Source organism: Chlamydotis macqueenii, chromosome 4 (assembly GCF_036417535.1).
Source record: "Chlamydotis macqueenii isolate bChlMac1 chromosome 4, bChlMac1.mat, whole genome shotgun sequence".
NCBI classification, from domain to species: domain Eukaryota; kingdom Metazoa; phylum Chordata; class Aves; order Otidiformes; family Otididae; genus Chlamydotis; species Chlamydotis macqueenii.
The window spans coordinates 55,000,625-55,026,990 of record NC_141559.1 but is presented as its reverse complement, the minus strand read 5'-3'; the positions used below and the strand labels follow the sequence as shown (position 1 = coordinate 55,026,990).

Sequence of the window (26,366 nt, the reverse complement as noted above, 5' to 3'; positions counted from 1 at the left end):
GGGAAGAAACTGGAAGCAGCATGTTTGCTAGAAACGACGCATACTCAATCCACTAAAAATCATCGAGATATGCAAAATTTAAATGCAATTTAAAAATGGGCACTGAGAAAATTTACAGTCACAGCACCAAGGAAAGTACATTTGTATGGCCGTACCCTTGACCCACAACAACACAAAGCAGGTGGAAAGCAGATGCGGAGAACACAGCACGCCTCCAACACTGGAAGCTCTGTGGGATGCACAAGACTCTACCAGTCCTATGCCAGAGCCCAGGTCACAGCAGGGGTGCAAGGATGGTGTGGATTGCAGTAGCCACCACGGGTGCCCGCAGCAGGATCTTCTCAGCATTTCTAGACTGATTTACTAATATTACGTATCAATATTTCCATCACAGTCTGGGTTGGGGCAAAGTAGCAGTAACTGACACTTTCAACTGTGCTCATCCCCACAACAGATCCCGATGACAACGGTAACCGCAGCAGCGCCAAGAGTAAAAAAGAAACACCAGCGTATGCACACTGCATTTGGGAAAGAATTCTATTCATCGTTTCTCCAGCAGTGTCATCTTCCTGCTGCAATTACAAACCAGGTAGTAATGCTCGAAGGAGAGATTTGCCAAATGTTTAAACCAGAACCAGTGGCAAGGCTCCTTTGGAAGCTGACAAGGGCAAGTCACAACCATCTCCTGGGATTCCTGCTCCCACTGCAAAACCTGTTTGGTGAAGGGCTATGTTGCAACACGTGGTCTTCGTATAGAGTACTTATTTCTGACTGTAATTAGCCCCTTGGCAGGAGATGCTCATACATATCAAGTGAAACAGCCTTGCTCATCTGTATCAACCTACGCATCCTCATATAGTAGCAGCAGCACAGCGTACTTGCTGCTTACAGTGGTCTCCCGTGGATAACAGAACAGATTTGGTTAATCATGCCCATCTCCTCTCCACAAAAGCCTGCTCCACATGGGATGTTTTCTGGCCTTTCATACCATTGAGTTATAAAATCCACAAGTGAAGCGGCCTCTGTGGATGCTCCCATGAAATCATTCCACTACTCATTTTACATGGGAAGGAAGGTTAAAAACAGTGGGACATCACCAGTGCTAACTGAGTGTTAAAAATAACATATAACAGTAATGCATATCACATACAGGAGAAGAAAAGAAAACACCTGAATTGTGCTTTCAAAATAGTACTGTCTGTTCTTAACAAAACACAAAACATAATGAGCCATCAGTCTACTAATCTTATCAGTTCACCAACTTCTGCAGAGGAGAGAGGAAAATACAGTCCTTAGAGCATGTCAGATTCCCTTCGCCCTCTATTGAAAGGGTTACTAAATTATTGAAATTCTACATTAAGAATATACTACACACTGTCTAATGAATGATGGGACTGCACTGTGTAATACAGAGAGAGGTGTAAGCTTCCGAATATGTGCACAAGAAATGACTTGCTGACCTAAAAGCACTTGCTTCCTGCCAACATGGGTCCAAGAGAATCAAGGAGGGAAAAATAAATCCCAAAGTAACACACGAATGATTGGATTTTGTAGCTGAAATTTGTACCACTAAAGAAATTTTATTCATTTATTTTACATTATTTAGGTAAATAATATGTGATTAGTTAGTGGAAGAGCAAATAAAAAATTAGCATGGCTCCAGCAACTGCAAATAATTTGTCTTAACCTGACTTAATGCCTTGTGTCACAGCAGTGTAATGGAGCAAGACAACTCCACAAAGACAGAGAGGTCAATGGTAATTATTTCCTCCTTACCTAGGTATCTGTTACACTTAGCTCGGTGTCTTGATAAAAATAAGAGAGTAAGAATACCAGAGCAGATACAGTCAATAGTATATGTGATCATCACAAATCTGACTGTCTCCATGCACTGCTGAGAAGAACAACAGTTTATCAATAAAGTTTAATGGTGCTGCCAACAGAAATTCAACAGAAACTTACTAGAAATATGGCTTGACTTGCCCACTGTTACAGCCAGCCTCTTCTCCTTCATACTGGGAGAACGTATTTTACATTATGTAGAAGTTACGGATGCTTCACAGTTCATTTTTTTTTTTTTTTGTGTAGAAGTTGTACAGCATCTGTTGCAATCTTCAGCTATTTCACTAGGTTGCTCCTGAACTGGCTTCAATCTATATTCAGAATCTGTTGTCAATTAATAAATTATTTGAATGGATAAAGTATGTTCTAGAGGGAGCCCAAGGATTCACTGGCTGAATTTGGTCTTCACCAGCTGCAACTTTGCTGAGGCCTAGAGGTGAATTCAGCTTTCTAAGATGTTTTTTTTTTTAAAGTTCACATTCTTAATCATAAAATAGAGTTCAGCTCCAAGCCAGGAATCCTTTGGTGGTAGTGGGGTTTTAGTCATGACATAGGACGTCATTGACTAACAGACACCTCCACTGAGGCACCAGTCCAACACAGAAGGGCCAGCCTGGACTCTTTTGAAATAGGAAGCCCCAAGCAGCCATGTCTATGCTGTCACACAGGCTACACTATTAGTCCAACATTGCCAGTGCTGTTGCTATAAAACCTCTGCTTTGGTGTCCTGTGCTGTCAGCATACTCCTGCACCCAGTCACTACATGGCTGAGGGGGGACAGTTTGGACACACAGTCATGTTCTAAGACACAGAAAATCAGTTCTAGTTCCTGAACGAAAGCTCTGCTCACGGAGAAGGTCACAAAATGCAACTGGCTGCTCTGTAGCCCGGGGACCTTGAAGGCAGATTCCCCTAAAAGGTCAAGAATGTTAAAAAAAAAAAACAAACAGACCCTCAGACCTACTAGTCTGCTTCCTTACAGTGAAACTAGCTGCTCAGAACCAGTATTCAGAGCGGGATTTAAGCTATGACAGGCATAAGAGTTCTGCAAGAGCAGTGTTTATCCTTGCGCTGCAGGACAGCCCAGTTCTGCCAGATTTGTCAAAGAAATAGCTCAAGGAAAAATATCCTTGTCATGCTGCCAGTGCCAGAGCTAAACTAGGTTAATTGTCAGAGAGATGCGGAGGTCGGCCAAACTTGCAGCATACGGCCTGTGTGGCTTAATGTCAGATGAGAAATGAGAGTCTGTTGCTTGTGAGTAAACACGAACCTCCTGCAACTCCCATCATCTCGTTCCTTCCTTCTACCCCACTGGCCTCCTGAGGCTTCCTTGGTGCTTCCCCCTCTCTGGCCCCCATCCTAGAACCCACCTCTGAGTGGAATAAGGTTTGCCCCCTCCGTGCTCCTGTTACATGGGCACACTTCTTATGAGCAGTCTCCACAAAAATCAGACATAACTGAGACATAACTCATTCATGAAAAGAAACCTTTCTGCCAACCATAATTGTTGCATTGCTTTTCCAGCTTGGCAGGGTTTCACTTTTTTGGCTGGCTCAAGTTTTACTTTTGGCAACAAAATGTATTTGTTGAGATTGACATTGGCCAACATCAGCCTTTTCCAAAGGTGTGAGAAGACTCCAGCCATGAGAAAACGTGCCAGTGGAGGAAAAGGTCCAGTTCTGATCTCAAGTGTGTGTAGGTAGCTGTGAATGGAGTAAAGGTGAGTTTCACATATGCACAGAAGGAATAAAGCAGGATCTTTCTGAAAGTATAACTGAAATGCCAAATTTCATTACACAAAAAAATTCCTAGGCAGAATCAACAAATCCTTAAAGCTCTCAAAGGGTTTTTGCTTGCTGGAGCTGTCCCAAACAAATTTATTTCTGCACCTAGAATCACAGTGCTTGGGAAAAAGATGCTAACCAGTAACACTTACTCATGCCATGAAAATGCAGTGCTCTAAGCCAGGCGGGGAAAGGTACCGTCTCTGGGACAGGGTGGCAGAAGGCAGGAAAGAGACCCAGACGCCACCATTCTGCTAATGGAAAAACACTGCATATTTGGCAGAGTGCAATTAGCCCTTGGTCAATGAGTGACTGGACCCAGAATGGTTGTTGTCAGTGCAAACAACTGCTTTCTGATGCACCTCCTGTGCTGGCAGCATAGCCTGTACCAGACGCTCCTGAATACTACACTTAATGTGTTCAGAAAATTCACATTGGGCAACTCAACACCATGAGTTTAGATTACAACTCCTATTCTTTTAAGAATAATGCAGTGTATTTACAGTTCTCCTACATGGGCTGCTTCTTGGAGGCTTTCAGGTCACATTCGTACCAAAATTTCAAGCTTTACGGTGCAATACTGCGAATATGAAGATGAGTGTAAGAAGATGACCTTTTGCTTTTTAAACTGAAATTCTCACATAAACTCCTTCCTCTAGCTGGCAGTAATGCTCCCAATCAGCCTGGCTTGTGGCAGCATGAGGAGTGGTTTGCAGCTTGCTCCCAAAGTTTTTCCCACTACCTCCCTCTTTGCATGTCAACAGTACAACAGGGTCTTTGCGGGCAACTACACCCTACCTTGCTCAATTGTAAGACACCCACAGAGCTCAGCAGCCAAACTCAGCCCTAGCTGCAGCATCCTCCCATCATGAAGTCTGAGGATTTCCCACACCTGCTGAAGACAATGGGCTCCAAGTCCCGAAACCTTCCACACACTCGGCACTGTGTGCATGAGCCGTTTGGGAGCCAGGGGAGCTGGTGATGTGGGATAGACACGAGGCAAGGTGGGGACAGGTTGGTGAAGTGACACTAGCTGTTGCTGGAGATTTTGTAAGAGATCACAGAAGTCTGAAGGAAAACCAGCTCTTGGGAGGATCTGCTGCCCTTGGGGAGAAACAGAAAGGCAGCCTGAGAGTGCCCAGTGCCTGCTGCTCCCCTGCATCACAGTACCTGCTCAGAGTCAATATAAGATAATATCCAGATCAGAAGCTTTCCTAAAGAGGATACTGGAGACAGGAAGAGCCAGGAACCAAGAAGACTGTATTTCTTGTTTCCATGCAACATGTCATAGTTGGCCATGTTTCCATCCTGGCCTCTTTGTGAGGTTGTAGCATGGGGTGAAGCTGCCAAGCACTTCTTGATGCACCCGTGCCTTTCTGCTTTCATTCACCTCAGTTCTGCTTTCCCTAAGAGGCCTTCAATTCTAGTACACTGAAAAGAACCTTCGCTTTTTATCTAAGCGTGCTTTTTCCTGGCTATTTAATGCAGATATTCTAAATATTTCATTTATATTTTCATTCAAGAATCTTTCCATTCAAGCCTTGCTTTCCAACACTTTCAGCTTTAATTAGCCTCACAGCTTAACTCCGACACAGATTTCCATACACGCAGCTTTGCACAGAGTAAGGAGGCCAACATGTGGCTTTTGCAGTGGACTAACACACCAGCCCAAAAGGCGCTCCAGGCTTCTCAATTTTGTCACAAATAATGTGTGCCCTGCACTCCTCAGCCTCCGTGCAGCTAACTTCACCAGGACAAACTTGAAGCCAGACACAAGTTTCCCCACAAAGTTGAACAGAAAATAGAGAAGTTGGCTGCGCGATTAAGCTCAGTACTGGCAGCGGGAGCAGGAGGGCGCACCTAATATCTTGACCTAAATTGTGCTTACTGTAAAAAAGATGTCCCTGAGAACACTGGGAGACAGCTGGCATTGTGTCTCTTCTTTTTAAATTGAATGAACAGAGAAACAAAATTTTACTGGCTATTCCAGTCTGAAATGCTGTTCTGAAATTTAAAAGAGTAGTTCTCATACTAAAGTTATATGGGGGAACTTGATCCAGTTAATTTGGTGAGATCCCTTTGACTGTCTCATGTCAAAACCCAGGAGGGGTAAGAAAAAAAAGAAGTAATTTTTTTTGCGTGCAGGAGTAGGTTGTGTATTTCACTCTAACAAACAATAGATTATTTTTTTTTAAACTGTTTGATTCAAATTAGTGGGGTGGATCTAGCCAGTGGATTACCAGCAGTGACTAAGGCCAGGAGCTCTTTAATCCTCGGAGGGAAGTAGCACCAGCAAGTGCGGCTGCCACAAGTTCCCCAGCCCTTGACCTGTGCTGAGCACACGCAATGCCTGGAACCCTTCCGGGTGCTCGCTCGGTCAGGACGGCCATGTGCTGAAGGGGGATTAGATTGGAAAACACCTCATGCTTTCCACGTGACTGAGGTCCTCAGAGGGACAAGGTGAGTTTATTCACTGCCTAGTCTTGCATCCTCTTTCCCCTCAAAATTTTATTTCTAAGTGGCTCATTGAGGTCAAAGTGCAGAAAATCATAGAATCATAGAATAGTCTGGGTTGGAAGGGACCTTTAAAGATCATCTAGTCCAACTCCCTGGCAAGGAGCAGGGACATCTTCAGCTAGATCAGGTTGCTCAGAGACCCATCCAACCTGGCCTTGAATGTTTCCAGGGATGGGGCATCTACCACCTCTCTGGCAACCTGTTCCAGAGTTCCACCACCCTCATTGTAAAAAAAAAAAAAATTCTGATGTCTAGTCTGAATCTGCCTCCTTCTATTTTAAAACCGTTACCCCTTGTCCTATCACAACAGGCCCTGCTGAAGAGTTTCTCCCTGTCTTTCCTATAAGCCCCCTTTAGGTACTGGAAGACCACTATAAGGTCTCCCTGAGTCCTGTCTTCTCCAGGCTGAACAGCCCAAACTCTCTCAGCCTGTCCTCACAGGAGAGGTACTCCAGCCCTCTTTGAAATCCTTCTACTGAGAAATACTCTGCTGCACAGGTCCTGCTTTGAAGTGAGAGGGATAGCGATGGAGGCTGGTGTCCCTCAGTGTGAGCCATGACACCAGGTCCTCACCTCCATGAGAGCCTCCTGCAGTGGCCACAGGCTGCATTTCCAACCACACATCTTATTTTCAGCTGGGCAGAATAACATAGCCCGACTCAAAAGAATGCTTGGGCAAGTATTTCCTTTCTGAAGATATTTCAGATAAGAAAGAAAGGGAGGAGATGCCTGTCGAAGCAGCTTTAGAGGGATATAAAGGAGAAGGCATGGACCCTGGACTGGGCTCTCCTCAAGATGCAGATCCTTATGATGCTGAGAGCTGATGTGGCTGCATCCCATCCCCTCCCAAAAGTTCATCGAGGGAGACCTCACAGATTTCTCTTGTCCTTCTGCCAGGTGTTTCCATGGGCTTCCCCTCAGGAGGGAGTACTCTGGCTTACCATGGGCTGCTCTTCACAATTTGGCTAAGAGTAAGGAGGACAAAAAGAGCACCTGTGCCAAGACCTTTGCTGGGGGCAGTGGAGGGACAACAGGCAATGGCCAGGGAAGTGGTTTTAGTGCAGGTGACAGTGTCAGAAGATATGCATTTGCTTGCTGAGAATACCTATATTTATCAGATTGCTAATAGGAAACTAAAAATAGCAGCACCCAACATCTGTCCCATCAAGTGCCACTGCAACGCCTCCACACACCTCTTTCATTCCTACTCATATGGCGCCCAGCTGAAGGGCAAAGGTATGACGCAGCCTTTCCCCAGCTTCATTTCTCCTATTTGACTCTCCTAAAATTTCTTTATTTCTAAGAAAAATTCCAGAGCCTTCATCTCCAGACAGGCTTTGGGCTATACTGTAATCCCTATTCCCCAAGCTGCCCATTCTGCACTTAAGGAAAAAAAAATGCCCTCAAACTAAAGCAAACCCCTGCAATGCAACACAAATAACCTAACTTTGTTTGAATGGAGTAGAAGGGAAGAGATGGGCTGTATGAACAGGAGGACAGTACGAATCCCGGTGTCCTTATTCCCCTCTTGCGTCGGCATCAGGATGCATCTCCCATGGTCCTCCAGCTCTTCCCTTCCCATTTGCACTCCCGTTGGCCCCCTGCTCCCCCTCAGCTGGTATCTCTGGTGGCTGTCAGTCAGCAAAATAATGAACCCTGATTAAGGTCAGTATTTGCAGTGGCCAGCAACCAAAGATAGTGTGATAATGAAAAAGAATAATTCTCCACTTACTATGGTCTAGTTTTGAGCCATGGAGCAAGTCATTAGCTATACTACACACAGTAGTGGCTTTTTAGTTGCCTGTGGGGAAAGATTTATTAAGCTGCTTCTGTGGGGTTAGGGGTACAAAAGGGCTGTAAAACGGTGCCCCCAGGTGCCAGGCTGTCCTGAACACCTGCGCTCATGCTGTCTCACTCACAAAACTTTGCATGAAAAACCTCCTGGATATAAGCGCCTGACTAACCAAAGCAGCAACCTGTAGGTTGTAACATTCGTATGAAGTGATTAAACTGGACTTAAAACAGTATTTATCTTTCTCTTTCAACTGCTGCTATTAGAGAGGACCTTGAATTCATCCCACAGATTAGTACACCAGCGCCTTGTGTGGCATCCAGCAGCAGCCGGAGGCACCGAATACACATGGAGGAGGAGGAGAAATTTCTGAAACAGCTCAAACTGCCCGGCGCCCTTTTGGATTATGTCAGCCCTGGAAAATTCTGCTTCCTGCTTCCTCGGCCAGAAATGGAGCAGTGTGCAAGGTCCTGAGCACTGGCTCCTGGTGCCAGGTAGCATCCAGGGCTGGGCAGTGGGGAGGGGACGTGCACCTCCCATTGCTGACAACAGAAGATGCACGTCCAAGCCTGAGCCCACACCCGCTCCGTTAAGAACGACTGCTGACATCCAGTGAGACTAACATCTCTGTGGGTTAGAAGGCTAAATAAATAAGAGGCGAATAGCTACCGTACGTCATAGCCCTTTACCCTAGGAGAATCAGTGAACCTGAATTCCCCAAGAAAAGCAAGTAGGCTGCATCTGTGCCTGTGTTCTGATTAATCTCATCAGTTTGTTTTCCTGGAAACTAGATGTCCCAGATGCCATTGTTTCCATTATAAGTGTTCATCTGCTCTGTTTTGAGCTTGATTGCTCCTGTAGCCTGCTTGGCTTAACCGCTTTTTGTTTTTTGGGTTTTTTTTTTGTTTTTAAATTAACATTCTTAAATGAAATGCCAGTAAATGAAAATGAGGGCATAGCTGCAACCCTCACCACCAGATTTGTTAAATGTTTAAAAACACCTATGGCACACTGAAATCCTGAGCAGTTGTACGCAGCGTGACTAAATTATTAATAGCTGCCATGCATATCACACAAGAATTTCAAAAGGGGACTTTCTGTTTCGGCAAAACATTGCTATTTTTGTCTGACAGTAGAGACAAAATCATTTGGAAATCAGTCTCATTGGTACTAATCACAACTGTTACTAAAACATTCCCACTGCAGGGACAATACAGTCATTTTTCAGTTTTGAGCAGAATTAGCCATTTCATTCATTATCTCAAGGAAGATCTTGGAGTTTATAATTTGTTAAAACACAAACAAAACAAAATTAATTAAAACATACTGGAACAAATATCTATTTCTAGTCATAAAAGCCCTTCTAACTAGTACAATAGCATTCAAGCACAAATGAAACCAGTAACATTTACAGATGACACCATAGAATATTTGTATTATGGGTTGGAAAGAGGTGGGGTTGTCTGAGGTGGGTTTTTTTCAAGACATGAAGATATATGCATGGATTGCTACATTTACATTTGCATTACAGAGAAAATAACATTCTGCTGTGGGCAAAAACACAAACACGGGAAATTTCTTTCCTGTCTCAAGTGAATTATTTCTGGTGAAAGGCTTCTCAGCGTTTTGCTACAGGCATGCAGCTTTACACACAGAATATTATGCATGTACACACAGAGAGCGCTCTACCGGGGGTGGCTATCCTGATGCCCTTCTCTTCACCCAGCTCCTCTGCAAAGCTATTTACGGAAAGTCAAGACACAGATTCAGAAATGGAAAAAAAAACCCAAACCCCACAACCACAGAAAATGTCAGCACAGAAAAGCATGTTGATAAGGAAAAAGGCAGCTTCACTCAGTATGTCTCAGCAGCTTCCAAAGCAGAAAGCAATGGGAACGTACTGCTATTATTAGCCCTTCGGATGGGAAGCAGCTAGTTTGCAGTATGGTCTGAAGCTGTTGGCAAGACATTGCGGGATTTTCTTTGAACATATGCATGCACACAAACACACAGGCAGACAGACAGACCCCCCAAAATGCTTGTGGCAAGCCCCTTCCCGCCGCTCAGGTGAGACAGACAGACAGAGAGCACGACGCCAGCGCGACCGTGCGTACTCACAGCTCAGAGTACAAGAAGTGCAGGTTGCCCACATTGTCTATGTAGTTTGCAGGACTTAGCCAAGGTAGGACCAGTAACAGGAGAGCCTTCATTTTCAGTGCAGGGCTGGCACTGCTGCTAGGTTTCCTCCTTCCCACCGTCTCTCTGTGCTGGTGGGACACACAACGTGAAGATTTTGTGCCAGCCAAGCCCCTTCTAAGGAAGCCTTTCCATTTCAATGCGATGGTAGCGCATTATGAATCGAGCTTAAATCCCTTAAACGAAGCTACACTGCAAAAATCATTGACCTGTAAGAGGATTACTCCATGTGACTCTCGGATGGGTATATGTGAGGGTTTAGGGACAGCACAGCGTGGTTGGCGAGACAGTGACTTACGCTGCAGAAGAGAGCAATGCTCGGGGAAGAGACCTGCCTCCTGCAGGATTCAGAGTGGTTCTTCAGAGGCAGCTGGTATGTTTACATCACTGCCCACGAGCAGATGGGTTACGAGCTAAACTGCATCACAGAAGGGTGTAGCTGTCTGACAAGGGGGGAAAAAAATGCCCCCCGTGGAGTTTTGAAGCAGGCGACATCGGAAGACCACACCTTTTTAAAGTAAAACACTGCAAAAGATCACAGTCAACTACTGGCTGTTTGCATATCAGTCTGAATTCCCCAAATCCAGTCAGATGTTTTTGTGCAAACATAAATCATGTAATAATCCAAGGACATGTCTCCTCTCGGGGTTTTTGGTTGTTTTTTTTTTTTTTTTGAAGGCTGCAAGAGCAAACATTTTAAATAAAGATGCTTTTAATGGACTACTCCATGGTAACCAGCATTTTAAAAAAAAAGTTCTCTCATGAATTACAAAGCATAAAACAGCAAACTCACCTTGTCCCATCAGTGACCTCGTCTCTGCTTAGGGCAAGCTTTCATTTTCTCTCTGAGAACCAGGATTGGTCCGAGCCTGAAATGCGAGGACTGCCGACTGCCCTGGTGACTCTAGCGGAGTCTACTTTAATTTATTCACTGAGAACACAGATCACGTTCAGTTGAGATTTCAGATGGGCTCTGAGCTGTTCTCGCCGCAGGCACTGGATTGTTTATGATGATTATTTTATTTTTTTTATTAGCAAAGTCGCATACTTTCTCTCCCCTCTATTGATTCACTGAAGTTAAAGAGAACAGCATCAGCTTGATCTGCTCTGTGCCTGGGCAAGCTGGAGAGGGTGCCTGAAGAGCACAATGCCCTTCTCCTCTCCTACCTTGCCATGAGTTGGAGGCTGCATGGTGAGGGAGGTTTCTGCATTTCTGAGAATTAAATTAGGCAGAGGCATAAGAATCCTTTGGCAATAATTAATAATTCTGTGTGTAAAAAAAAATAAAGGTACTGCACAGTGTCTGCAAGCATAAGGTTGCAGAAGTCCTCCTTATGGGTCACTCAGGTTCTTCCCTCAGGTGGGAATGCCAGAAAGGCTGCACTATCCACCCCCTGGAAAGCTGAACCCCCCAGCAGGAAAGGTTCCCCATGATTTCCCACTCCCCTGCCTCTGTCCTTTCAACTTAAGGTAACTCAGCCCTCCAAACCATCCTGAAGAAGAAAAACCCATGTAATGAGGGACAAAGAAGAAGCTGCCCAGTCTATGTAGCACTGCTTCATACTGCACTATCTTAGAGGCTTTCGGGTTTGATGGGAAGGGAGACCATTGCTCCACCTCTCCAGTCCCCTTCTGTGTCTCTCCAATTCCCTGCTCCCTGGGTTTGCAAAGCCAGGACTTTGTGGGGGGAGCCTGGCACAGGGGAGGAGGGACAGTAAGAGGCTGTGGGAACATGTTACTGTGCCAATTCCTCCTACCTCTAGTTGGGCTCGGGCCAAGTGAGCCAAAAGCACAGGATCTTGAAGATCCTGAGAGAAAATGTATGTGAAGGGCCTGAAGGAGGAGAAACTCAGACACTGGAGTGACTTGCACATGTCCATGTAGAAGAGTTGACACTAGAAATCAGGAATTGTGCTAGTTGCGTGGCTTCTATGTAAAAAACAAAATTCCAGTTTGCTTGTTTATTGTGTGAGAGGTTTTTTCCATGCAAGTCTTATGGCCACAGCTACATAATCTAAAAAAAATGAAGATAAAAAAGAAGATCTAAAATATATTAAAGTCAGCTATAAGTATAGCAAAGGGAAAGGATATTTGCACTAGGTCATCAAGATTTTGTGGTTGGAATCTGTAGAGCAACATAATCTCAGGGACAGCAGCTCACAGCAGACTGTCAGTCCCTTTACCTGCGTAACTATTGAAACCTGTATTTGAGGCATGTCAAAGAAGTACCGACCAATGGCAGAAATTATAACTGCTAATTTTATCCCTTAGCAGCAGAAAGCTAACCTTGCAGCACACTGCAGGCCTGGGCTGGAGGCTGCTCCACCGCCATGAGACAGCAGCACCCTCAACAGGGAAAGCCAGGTTCAGAACTGGGTGGGCCAAAGGCATCCAAATCCACAAACACCAAGCCTCTAGCATGTGAAAAGTGGGGTTTTGCCCTCTGCAAGGGGTTTATGTCTAATGTGGTGGTTTGGTTTTTTTTTTTTAATTTTTAGTAATGCAAAATGGTTTTATTTTTTTTTTGGTTGGTTAAACCACCATAACTTCAACTTCAGTGGATATCTTCAGTGAATAGATTCCTCATGAGAAACCAGGCACTTCAGAAAATGACATCTCTGGTTCAAATGGAGACATGTTTGAATGGCAGGCTGCAGAGCCATTTCCAGTTAGCAGGCCTCAAAACCAACAAGCCTGCAGCCATGTGAACTACATCTGTGCTCCGGCTTGCCAGCCTGCTCACCAGGGATGCACTGACCCTCAGCATTACCATGCCTGTGCAGGAATGTGTCCCCAGCAGTAGTCTGGAGCCCTGTGCTGGTTGCCCAGGGCTTCCTCTGCAATGCACCTAGGAACACAACTCACACCTGAAAACCACAGGGGAAGTAATTTCACTGGACAAAAGATAGGGGCTACAAAAAGGGGCATCTCTTAGACTCCACCTCTCCTCAAATCTGAGGTGCTGTTACCTGGACTATGTCAAAGTATTTGTCTGCAGTCAGAAATCACAGCCCTGAATGTACCCCTTAATCTTCTACCTTCCTTTCAAAAGGCAGAAGATGCAAGACAAAAGCAGCAGCATGTGCTTTAACCCTGTGAAACAGAGGATCATCCATCACCAGTTCTCTCCTTGGAGAAAAACTAAACTGCTCCCTGGAGATGTCTCTCCTGGAGGCAGGAGAGAGAATGTCCCAGCCACCAGGAGAGATAAGCCTGGAGGGAGAGTCCAGCCAGGGAGCTCTTCCATACTGCGTCAGAGAAGCCGGGGCTCCGCCAGCCCCACAGTGTGGTGCACGTTAAGTGCTCACCTAGAAGAAAGGAGCGCTCAGCTCCAAACACCAATACCAAACCAGAATATTTTCTGCTCTACTTCTCATATAGGTCATTTGTGATTCAAAAAAGGATTGAAGAAAGGGCAATTATAAAACCCTTAATGTACTACTAAAATATTTATGATAGCTCAGCTTCCCAAAACTCACAGATCTCTTTGGATGACTAAATACATTATGCAGCTAATCACAAGGTATCCACCCAGAATAGCTAACAATAGCATGAAGTACCTTGAATGCATTTGATTCTAAAAAAAAAGTGTATGATATTGTCATATAAATGGATAAATTCAGCTCTAACACTGTAGGTGTTCATTGGGAGTGAAATCAATAAATCTTTCTTTACATTAACTGTCTATTTTAATCAGCATTGATTGAATATATTTTTCTCTCTCCTTAAGAAAAAGAGTGAAAAGAAGTCTATCAACAACAACTTACTGGGTTTGGAAATGCTGTTTGAGGTGACCGCGTTGCACAACCTCTGAGCAGTGTTCTGTGAAAGGGCAGCTAACCATTAGCTTGTCCAGGAGGTTATTCACTAGTATGCTGGACTTCCTGCATGTCTGGAGAATCACAAGCTTGCGGTCCATGGGGCAGAAGTCCTTTTCCACGAGAAAGTTTGTAAGGCAGACTGTGCAGAAGGTGTGACCACAGAGCGTGTCTAACGGCTGAAGCAAAGGTTGCAGGCAAATGTGGCATATCAGATCATCATCTACTTCTTCGGTGTAGCTGTACAAGTGGTTTTCTTCCGGTAAATGCACTTGGCCGCAGGTGACACAGAGTGATGGGGAGCTATTCTCCATTTCTTCTTCTTTCTGGCTTGTAATCAGAATTGATGCAATTCAAAAGAGGGCAGATGGGAACAACCAACCTGTTTTCTGTTTGTGAGAGATGCAGCAAGGCTTGTGTGCCATCAGATCTGTGGGAAAGAAAGCCAAAGGGTTATATTCTGGACTGTTTTTTCTTACCATACTTACAGTATGTATCTGGATATGAAGTACTGTAGCAGGTTTTAGGAAAGGATTGCAGCTTGGGACAGGAAGGTGAAGCAAAGAAATTTTAAAAAAGAGAGAGCTAACTCCAAGGACTTCTTTTCTTTCCAGTCTAGCTCAATTTACACAATTACTCTCATTGTAAAGAAAGCTATCAAATTAGGAAGAATACTACAGGCCTTTAATGGTCGAAAACCTTAAATTAGCATATAATTGCCGTTCCAGTCAGCTGATTTTGTGGTCACATTACTTCTACTGGAAAAGCAGCATCACGTGCAGGCAAACGTTGCAAGACTGTAGGTAGAAATAGAGGTAAGAATAATGGTTACTGTCCAAGTCACCTGCTCAGCACAGTGAGGGAGAGTAGCAACTTCACCTAAGACACACCAGCGTACAGACACTGTACACACAGCCAGAGGGAGGACACTCTTGGGGTCATGAAGATTTAGAGCTTGGGACCCTCTAGACCATCCTCTTCCCACAGCAGCAACAAATCTCTCTGATTTTCAAAACCACTGAACACAAGACCCCATCTTTTACATTATGCACAAGGGCATTACAGACAGCAAGAATGTACTTTGGGGAGAGGTCAGATCTTCACCTGTGTTTTCTTGGGGACCTGAGACCCTGCATTCAAAGCCTGTGTGCTTATCCCCTCATGGTGCTGCTCTGGATGCCTCAAGTCAAGCAGTTATAACCATCTGCACCAGCAAAACCAGCTCAAAACTTCCTTTTACTTCCCAAAGCACCAAATACCTCACATGCTGAAGTGAAGTCCACAACACAATACCAAGTATCGTGTCATTCAGAATTAGGCCTATTCCCTTAATAATTTGTATTACAGAAACACAGTACATTCCTAACTACAGACCAAATTAGCTCTGGCCAGAGCACCTCCCCATTGGTATTTTAAAGATGTGAACTCTGTGGGTGGCAGCAAAACTGAAGAGTAATTTGTAGTTTTTACTTGAAGAACTCTGACTACTTGTTGGAGCACTTATGTCTCATTACATCTATGCTTATTTTGATATACCACTTTGAAAATAAACAGGAAGATATAAAATATGCAGTGGTCTAATTACTACTCTTACTTGAAAATGTAAATCTTACTTGCTGCTCAGCCATAACACTGTACCCTTGCTTCTAGCTTGACTTAATTTGCCGAGACAATGTGTCAGCCTCAGACATCCATGTTTGAGGGCAAATGAGGGAAAGAATAAAAAAACCCTCTGACTATGACAGAGCACATTTTTGTATAAAAGAAAACCTTATTTTTATGCAAAGCTCTTGGGCTCTAAACCTGAGAAATTAAAGTTCCACATGGTAGGAGTTCCTGACATAAAGGTAAAATGGTAGCCTCACTAACTCTAACCAGATGCTTAAATGTCAAATATTCACTTTGATGCTGTGCTAGATCCTCTTCTTATGTAGCAATTATGCTAAGTGGCTGTATAAGAATATTTTTTGCTTGCAAGACTAAGTTCTGCATAAGCTCTGTCTCCTGATTAGCAGTGGTTTTGTTTGAATGAAGTAATCACCTATTAGAATTCTTACAAATATTTAAAATACTCTATACTGTGGGAAATGTTTCTCTTTGTAAAAATATTCACCCAAAGCAACCTGCGGAGCGTGCAGTATCACGCTGTTTCTCCACTCTCCTGCCACGTCCTCTTGTATCAGCACACACAGATGGACCCACGTGGATGATCTCCCTGTGCACCCCACACTAGAATATGTCCAACCCTGAAATTTTGTTCCCTCACTTATTCTGCTCAAGGACAGAAACTCTTGCTTCCTACTGGCAGGAGACTCAACACACGGCTCCCATCAGCGGGCCTGCCGAAAACTGGACCTGAAGTTCTACTCTGAAGCAGGAGCAGCCTGCAGGAACAGGAGCACGGACATCCGAACGGCCCTCTCCCAGTCTTGTGCATCGACTCCCGATATCCATTAGGTACAACTGGAAACGGTGCTACAGCTCTGAAGCAACTACAATTATTTCCATAATGACAGTGGAGAAAGAGAGACAGTGCTGCCCTAAGGCCATGCTCTACTGCAGCAAAAATTATGAGAGAAGTCCCAGTGCACACAGAGCCAGACTGCCCTGGCCACATTACAGGTGATTTTATGAACCTGATGTGCCAATAATGCATTACCAGTGAAAAAGTGCATGTACAAGGAGCTGTACCTGAATTTTACAATGTTTACATAAATTACAAATACTTGGTACAGTGCAGGGAAACAAAAATAGCCATGTTAATTAATAACAGGCATTGAATTTTCAGGAGGACTTAATTCAAGTCCTACAGCCTTTGTTATTTAGAAAATCTAGGCCAGATAATAACATAAGTTCCTTTCCAACTTGAAAAAAAAAATCTATCAGTTTCTTCTGGCTAATCTGGTCCAAGTTCATTCATGATGAACCCTCTTAAATTACTGAACACATCAAGCAACAAAATTATCGTCTTCTGTCTTTGGGAGGTGATTATACCACCACAGGAGCCAGCACAGAGGGCATGCGATGGAGCTCTTACATGGATTTTGTCAGAGGCAGATGCTGTTTGCAATGTTTGAAGTAATTTGTATTTATAACATTTATGCACTGTCATAACAAGCTACATAATTAATTTTGTGTCTTTTTAGGAAGCTTAAAGCCTTGTTGTTAAGCTTTGCTAACGACTCCTCTTGAACAATGTAGAAGAAAAGGAAAAGGGGATTTAAAATTGATCTGCTGGTAACCAGTGCGTATTTCTACTTCTTCTATTAACTATGCTTAATAAAGTACACTTTGAGCAAGGAACCCTGTACAGGTAGATGGTGAACCACAGCTAAGTGAAAAAAGGCAATTATTACCTGGCTGAAAGTCTCTTCTTCAAGGCCCATGCTTGGGGGAAGAGGAGAGGGGAAAAGAGGAAGAAGGAATCCTACGTCCATCTGCAGTTGGTGTCAACATCACTAGCAACCTCAGCAGGGCAAGGATGTCACCTTGGCAGTCTCACGCCGGCTTCAGTGCCAGCTGTATTGACAGGGACAGGTTGGCTGCATGGATGATTGGCAGGAGGAGCTTTTAGAGGTGGTGGTGCCATGCCCAAGAAGACAATGCCAGCCTTTGCCGCTTCACTGCCGTGCAGGAAGTTTCCAACAACTCAAGTCCCAGATTTAGCATAATTGTACAGCGCCTAGCACAGCTTGGCTTAGATAAATACAGTTAAATACTGATTTGTAAGTAGAAAGCTCTTGGAATTTCACAGTGTTGTGACACTGTAGTAAATCAAGCTCCAGATCAAGGCACAGAGATGAAGCACAGGAATATGGTGCAAATGATGGAGGCATGATATTGCCATCCTGGATATCCATATTGCCAAGCTTTCAGTCACAAACTGGAGTAAGAATGGTTACATCAGGGCAAGAAGTAACCCCCAGTGAAAGTAACCACAGTGAAAGTCAGTATCATGGTAACATATTTTTGTAAAAAGTTACCCAACGGACTGCACCGATTTGAAGGAGCTTGCATCTTACAAAGTCTTCACTGCTTAGGAATTTGCAGCCACCAGAAGTGTTTAAGAGAATAACAAAACAAAACATAGACAAAAAGCATGGGCAGTAAACATGGAGAGCAGGTAGAGAGAATGCCTTTCATCTCCTTGCTCAGCCAACCCTATAGTTGTCCCATCCCAATGAACCATTTAAGCAACCTTAAGCTTAAATCCTGACTTACCATCACAGTTACACTGGTAGCAGCACAGCAAGAGGAGAGCTTGGTGAGCAGAGTGGCAAAATCCCACTGCCTCCGCTCAGTCACCCCGTCAAATATTAACCCAGCAGTTCAGGAGGCTGCACTTGGATGTAGCGCGGCACAAAATGGAAAAAGCTTCAGGTAGCAAAAATGAGTAAGCAAGGCTAAAAGAGCAAGAATTAAATGATTGAAGATAGTGAGGAAGCAGCTAACACAGGAAAGAATAAAGAGATGCCTAAAGGCCAGAGGAACAGATCCTGTAAGGGCAGCAACCAGCTTAAATCCCAGATGGTGAAAGACAAGTCAGTGAATGGCCGTCACTGGAAAACAAAGTGACACAGATGAGATGCAAAACAGGTAGAGGAATTTAGCTCCAGGTGCTCTGCAGTAGCATGGCTTGGGGATAAGAAAATTCTCAGTCAAGGGAAAGGGTGGCCAGCATGCAAAGGGAAAATGGATTCTCAATAGTACAGTAAGATCTCAAATATTTCTTTTTTTTGGTATGGTTTGGTTTGGTTTCTCCTCTGAATATTTTAGTTACACATTTTATTGATGTTCCTCTTTTATTTTTTGGACTCTAAGCATGTGTATAACAAATCTTGTATCTGCTGATTAGAAGGGGATGCCTCTTCATGCTCTGTTTCTCTACTGCATAACCTCGTAGGAGGCAGAGGTACTAACCAGCAGAGCTGTCATGCTCTTCTTAGCTGGGCTGTGGTAACAAAGCCATGCTCAGTTCTTGTTATCTCCTACAAATGTGAATCTGTAAATGAGTCACCGTCATCCTTTTATGTGGTTCAGCCTGGCACTGTATGGTCAAAATTGCTAGGAAAGTTGGCACCTTGAACTCTTTAAGGATGCCAGGGCTTAGTCGTGGGCAGGTAGGCGATGTGGGCATTGTCCCCATCTAGTGGCTCACTCACACCGGGGAGAAGAGTGGATCACAGCCAGGAGGGAGCAAAGGTCCTCCTTCACCCTCTAGCAAAAGCTCAAAACCCTCAGGTTATGCAGGATTAGCTGTGGTGATACTCTGGAGAGCACAGCCCTTACTAGTCCTGTGAGAATCCAGGTTACAAAATCACTCCACCTATTTCATATTCAGGGTGTTATAATGAGGCATCAGATTGAATGCTTATAAAATCATTTGCCATTAGTTGGAGAAATTTTAATGCTATTTTAATTTACTATCTTTCATCAAACTGTCTTTCCTGGTAGCAGGCCTCCCAGCTTTCCCATGACTGTGTTTTGTACCAGTAACTGTTTCTCTCTGGCTGAAGTTTTTTATGGATTACACTGGCTTTACTGTTCAAGGTAGTACTTATTTTGGAGGCCACTGAGCAGCCTGTTTGTTTCACAAGACCAGACAACAGTTGTGGAAAACATTGTAGAGTGACTTATACTCCAGTAATACCTATTATAAAGTATTTTCCATCCAGAAAGACAGTGATTCACATTCTAAAGATCCAGCTAAAAAATATCATGTAATAATTTGTGCCAACCTTGGCATAGCTGTACTTAAGGCTGATGCGGTGAGCTAGTCTGCCTAGATTTGAAACTTTGTTCAAAGGAAGGTTATAAAACACTAAGGTACCTAAAACCTTATCATCACATCTTAGGACCAGTGTTCCTCCCACATGTAGCTTCCTCTCTCTTTTTCCTCATTCCCCCTTATTTTTAAATCTCTTCTACCTATAGAAAAGTCACAGCATTTTCTTTCTGCCTGAGGTGTAATCAGTAGTAGATCATCTCCAACAGAGATTAGTTACGGGCAGAGGTGAGATGCATACCTCCAGGTAAAAAGTCATTAGCTGGAGAAGAGTTGGGGAACCCAGAGATATCGATTCAGCAGATATGACTTCAGCTTGACATTTAAGATTATAGGAAAGACTGTTAGAGCTAGCTTTTAGAGGAAAATAATTGTATTTAAGTTCAGCACATCAGTACAGAATGTCTCTGAAAAAACAAACAGGAGCTCCAAAACATCTCCTCTGCCTGGCCTCAGCTTTAAGACAGCTGGTTTCTCAAAGTTATTATTAGTCAAAAAGTCCTTCTCAGGGCTTATAACAATCAAAGTACGTTGCAGAGCCTTTAGTGATGAAAGGCATTTCCAACTGAATAGAAAAATCCAACAGTACAGTACAGTAGGTGAATAACCCCACCTTTTTAAGTTTTAGCTCAAGCTGTGAAGCCTAACAGAAATGTCACACTGTGCCTGCACGCACAATAACTTCAAAAACCAGAACCAGATTGTTTGAAAAAGAAGAAAAAAGGTTTTCTCTGTGGCTTATGCTGGAATTTACAGAATAAACCAATGCTGGAAAAAGTTTTTTGTTGTGGAATTACCTATCTGAAATGTCTGTCAGGAATGTATGGAAATATATCCTGCTTTTTCGTCTGTCTCTCTCTTGCACGCCCACGCAAACCTGAACTGCTCTTTCTGGTGATTTTGTGGATACAAAACTCTACTCTGCATGTTAAAATGAAAAAAAAAAAATCAGCCCCAAAGTAATTTGAGAATATTAGGAACAGCTGGACAAGATCCGAGTGAAAAGAAGATTTGAGTAAGACAGTATGTATCCACAGGTTAACCTACCCACGCTACAAGGAACACATCCTATGAATGAACTCACCTTAGCAGAAGGTAGTATTTCTGAGAAGACTTGTTGCTGGCATGCCTCTAGTTGTCTAATGCTATGTTGGTTGAGGTAATAATTTCCTTTTCTTGCTTTTTTCAAAGTTCAGGAAACCCAGACTCGGAGCAACAGCTTATGGCAGAACTACAGGCTCAGGCTACAAGAGCAAAGATGAGTTGTAGCAAAATGGGCAGGCTGTGGGAACTGCTCCTCAAAGGCACACAGTCTTCCTGCTCAAAGGAAGTCAATCATGTGGCCGAAGCAAGGCTATGTGAGCAATTATGATTGACTCCTAAAGTGCTTCCTAAACATGTGCTCATTCTAGTTGACATAATAAATGCCATCGGCATTTCACATACTAAATTATAAAATTGCATGGCTAGTTATGTAACAAAAGGTGCGTTACTGCTCTGATTTGACTGATTGCTCTGGCTGACTTTGGCCAGACTGGCAGTCTCACAAATACCACAAGCTTGCTTTCAGCCATTTGACCAAATCACAAAACTGTGTAGCTGGACAATCTCATGTCTCAGCGGCCTTTCAAGATGCCAGTAGCTAGGAATAGGTACAACAGCCCACGCAAACTTTGTGAGGGAGGGCATCCCCTGTCCTTGCTCCAGGTGTGTGTCTACCATGTCTCTGCGATAGGGCACACGTCTCTGTCCACCCTCCTCCTGTGTTTCAAGGCAAAGAAACGTGGGCCTGCAGACCACTGTGGAGCTATGGGGTGCTCCAGCCAGGTCCTTCTCAATCCAGACAGCCTAGTCTCCAGGCACATATGGACCCACAATGGATAAATCGCAACAGTGAGATATTACACAAAAACTTTGCTGCTACAGAGTAAAGTGCAAAACATGGAACAAAATGCATTTGTTTTAAAATAAAATAAAATAATATAAAATGCTCTGCACCTTCAGCACTGATTAATACAGCTTCACAGTAAGTCTTAATCTCTCTTCACAATCCTCTCCCAGGGGCCCAAGTGGGTCAGCGGGGCAGATGGGTGATGATACATGTCTGCCCCCTCAGAGCCAGAGCTGCTGAAGTGGGACCGAAAGGGCAGTGGCAGAAAACAGCGTGGAGGACTTCTCCCCTGGAGGACATCTAAGCCTTACATCTCACCCTGCCTCCCAAGGCCACGGTGCCTGCCACCTTCAGACCACACTGCATCTTCTCACACGTGACCATGAGATAGCATTTAATAACTACAAAGTGCAGAACGTGATGGATAACCCTGCTAATAACATATAATAAAGGAAGCCATGCTTTAATTACACTGTGCCTTTACAACTGCTCCTCTGATCCAGGAGTCTCTTAATGCTTGACAAACTACTTAATGAGTTCTCACAACACCCCGTGGGAACCTTTTTTAGAAGCTGTTGCAGAGTGGTTAGGTGAGCAGGGGAAGGGGCAGCTGGTCAGGCTCCCATGATGCTAATGCCCAGCCTTCATCACAAGAGTCCTTGTGCAGCAATGTGGCCACAGAGATGCTCTCACACCTGATTTGAGGGAAAGTCCTCACAAATGCTTGACTTCTAGGACTTCATCCTTTATCAACATGCATCCATGGGGAACAGCAGTAACTTGCAGCAGATGGCTCCCCACTGTGACTAGTCTAAGCAACAGAAGCAAATGCTTTAGGTAAAACCTCTGGTTCACTGCACTCAATGGCAAAATTAAGCAAATTCAATACAGCAAGAATTTAATCATCTGTATCTCAATTCAACTAACGTTGCAGCTAACTCCAGTACTATAATTGTATATAATTATTAGATTATATATAAAATATAACTGTGATAATAATAATTATTAAAGATAATATATATAATCTCTAATTTAAATTCTGTCTATGTCTTACTATGTCATTCTCCTGCCACTTGAATCCACAAAAAATTACTGAATGGACAAATTCTAACCAGAAAAACAGTCCCTATTGAAGAACTGCATGAAAGAGTGACACTCTGCTCTTTAAAATAACGCAATCTGAAAGCATTCCCTGCCACCCAGTCCCAGGGTGACAGCTGCCAGGGCCCAGTCCCATCCAGGAATGTGGAAAAAGAGAGTATAAGCCCAGGCAGGGCAGTCAAAAAGTAGATTTCAGCAACTTAGGAGAGCAGTAAAGTCCAGAGGCAGCCTCCTAAATAATGGGCAGACACACAATATGCAGCTGGAAACAGAAATTTCAGGGGACGAGGGGAAGAAGTTTGGACGAGATTACAGATGTTTTGTAATGGCAAGTGATGAATTTCACACTGAAGAAGAACACATTGTTTGGAAGAAGGAAACGTATTGCGTGCTGAAGAGGCTGAACCCTGCAGCCCAACTACTGTTGTCTATCAGTTGTCTGGTGCTAACACTGGGTACTTTTGGGTCTTGAACAAACAGCGTACTATCTTTCACTCAGTTATTTCTCTTATGAAGTAGTGCTGACAGTGCCCATTTATATCCACTGATACTATTGCTCATTTGGGAGCGAGCTGTGAGGTAGAGCTTACAACTGTCTCCCAAATGGGAAGGACTTGGGAAACACAAAGTATTTGAGCATGAGTGGGAACATCTCTCTAGCTAAGGCTCTGCAATAGTTTCCGTTCCAGGGCACCTTTCTGTAGCAGGATGATGACTAAGAGCCTTGTTCAACAAATGCCTGAGCAAATAAATTTTGTTTATTATACTGACTGGGCCTCAGCTACCAAAACACATCCTCTGGAGCCTTGTTCTGGTTTCATCTGCTCGGTGCTGCAAAACAGCATCCCCGAGTATGGTACTACTCACTGATTTATCACTGATTTAATTGGGGCTTTGTAGGAATTCTCTGATAAAGTCCACTGCTATCTAACATGCATGTGTTGCTGGTGGCCTTGTAATGTTCTCCTTAAAATGACGAGGCTTACTGTCCTGGTTCCAGTTGGGATAGAGCTAATTTTTCGCAAGAAGCTGGGAGAGGACACAGCCAGGATAGCTGATCCAAACTGGCCAAAGGGATATTCAATACCATATGATGTCATGCTCAAGACATAAAGTGGGGACAGTGCTGAGGGGGTGGGATCACTGCTCAGGAAAGTGGGCTAGGCATTGGGTTCTGGGTGGTGAGCAATTGTGCTGTGAATCATGCACTTAGTATATTTTGTTATTGTTATTGGTCTTGTTCTTGTTTTCTCTTCCTGTTAAATTGTTTTTATCCCAAGCTACGAGTTTTGCCTTTCTTTTCCCTGATTCTCCTCCCCATCTCACTGTAGGGGGCGGGGGAGGAGTGAGCGAGTAGCCACATAGTATGTAGTTGCCAGCTGGGGCTAAACCACGACACTTACTAAGGTTCTGTCAGCCAGGACACGCAAGTAACACCAGCCTGGCAAAGATAGTTAAGTCTGTGGCTGAATTAATATCTGCTTCCAGAACCGGTTCTGTGGGTGTGGAGACCAATTGTGTGCTGCTTAATCCTGTGATGAGAAACCAATTAGGAATTACTTGCTTTAAATCGTCCTGCTTCCTGTATCCTTCCACACGGTCAGATATGATCTGCTCCATGCACGTAGGCAAGGGGATTTTTTAATTATTTGAAATTCCTTCTACAAGTCATAGTTATTTCAGTGCCTCAGATCCTTTTTGAATGGATCTAAACTGCCATATTCTTTTAAATAGCAGAAATATGTGTAGATGACTCCTCAGACTGAAACTACAAAAACCCAAAGCTATGCTACAAGATACTTTCTAGCACTGAGCTCTACTTGCAAAATCCTGTATGAACTGGTACTGTTAAATAAATAGTACAAGGAGCTACAAACAAAAAAACAGCTTTGAGTGAGGACAGCAAACAAAATAGCAGCATCATTCATTTTTTAACAGCAGCATCTCAATGATATCTATACCATACATGTATAGGTATGGAAAGCAAAAATCTAGGGAAAAGACAAGCAAAAAGTAGGCTAGACATATATCCAAAATCAGATCAAAATTCACCTGCTTTCAGGTAAGTAATTTTGTGAAAAGATGCATCAGTTCAGACAGAGGAGTAGCCACCATCCCTTAAAATAAGAAATTACTGGCACATGGAAACCATAGTTTTATTAAGGCTCTTTTTTTAGTAAGAACGTTGCAGCTGTATTAAAGTAAAACCAGAGGAGCAAAGACAGGGCTTCCAGTAGCTGCTAAGCAGGTAGGAAGTTTCAGGGTGTTTAGCTCCTTGATTTCCTTGTAAAAGAGTAACTGATGTTTATTCAGAGGGATGGCAACAGTATGCAGTCAGAGGCAGACGTACTCAACAGGAGCTGCCTACTAACCGTTCCCTAAATATTTACTGAAGGTGAAAGTTTCTGCTTCCACGTTGAGTTCCCTCAAATCTCATGATTCAAGTAATGATCTTTTTTACAGATTCAATTTGAGCCTTTTGGGAAAGCCTCAGAAAAATCAATGGCATCTTTAAGCATCCCAGTTTCTAGGAGCAAAAAACTTCAGTGGAAGTACTGGACTTGTACTGCAAACAAGCGCAAACTCAGCTTTGCATGATACCAGTGTCTGGCTATTTTAACCAGAGAGCTCCCCAAAAGCCTGTGGCCATAGAGTCCCTCAAAACCAGCTGCAGGCCTGTGTTTGCAGTGAGAGGAGCCAGGCAGGCCAGACTGCAGTACCCAGCAGTGCAGACAGGATTGACAGCTCCAGAAATACCAGCCAGCTTCGCTCCAGCAGCCAGCCTGGAGGACACTCTCTGCATTTGAAAGTCTTTACTAATTTACCTTCCTGCTGGAAAAAATGTTGCTTGTTTTCCTGGTTTGCAGTGAAATTAAGCTAATCTATCATCTCATCTTGCATGCAAGATTTATTTGCGTTTGGCAAAGGAAAAGCTATGTAGAGGGAAGATGCCAGCACCTTCCAACTTCTTCCAAAAGACAATTCAATTTTCTCTTCTGATAGCCAATCACAACTGGGAGCCAGGAACATTCCTCCTTCCAACTCTGTGCTACAGTGAAGTCCTGATGCAGATAATGTTCAAACACATGGGCTTGGAACAGCCTTACAAAAAGGAGAACTCATGTGAGCAAAGGGGAGGACACTTTGTACAGGACCACAACCAAGAAACTAGCAGCAGAAGAAAGAATATTTTCAGATGGCGAGAAAAAGATAACAAAGAGACAAGCTTCCCTGGATTGATCCAATTTATATTTTTAGAAAATGTAAATGGGCTCTGAGATTTGGGGTGGAAGAGTATAAAACAGTAAATTAGTAGCAGATTACTGCCTTAAGAGGAATTTTCAGCCTCAGGAAAGTGGATGGGAGTACTGAGAATACAACTCCTTGCAAGACAGCAGCTTTCCAAATGCCTGACGATGAATCCTGGCTTTTATTTCCAGATCAGCATTTCTGCTTTTCTAACAACAGTAGATAACAGACAGTTCTGTTTCAATAAAGCGCTGGAGCTGCCTTGATGTTGTTCTGCATGAATCTGAACAAGGAATTGAAAAGCGCTTTGGAGGGTGGAATGACGAGGGAGCTCTGTTTCTACAGGAAACTGTGGGAAAACTACTGCCTTGTGTAGTTGCCAGTACAGTCA

General features: G+C 43.7%; 1 protein-coding gene across 1 annotated transcript in view; it reads right to left on the bottom strand.

Annotated features, from left to right (window-relative positions):
* The window catches only part of LNX1 (ligand of numb-protein X 1), a 65,363-nt gene extending 54,921 nt beyond the window's left edge, over nt 1-10,442 (bottom strand). Inside the window, exon 1 of the mRNA XM_086747789.1 lies at nt 10,054-10,442. Within this exon, the coding sequence (XP_086603915.1) occupies nt 10,054-10,145 (92 nt within the window). The 5' untranslated portion in view covers nt 10,146-10,442. The remainder of the gene's footprint in view (nt 1-10,053) is intronic.
* Nucleotides 10,443-26,366: the final 15,924 nt, after the last annotated feature.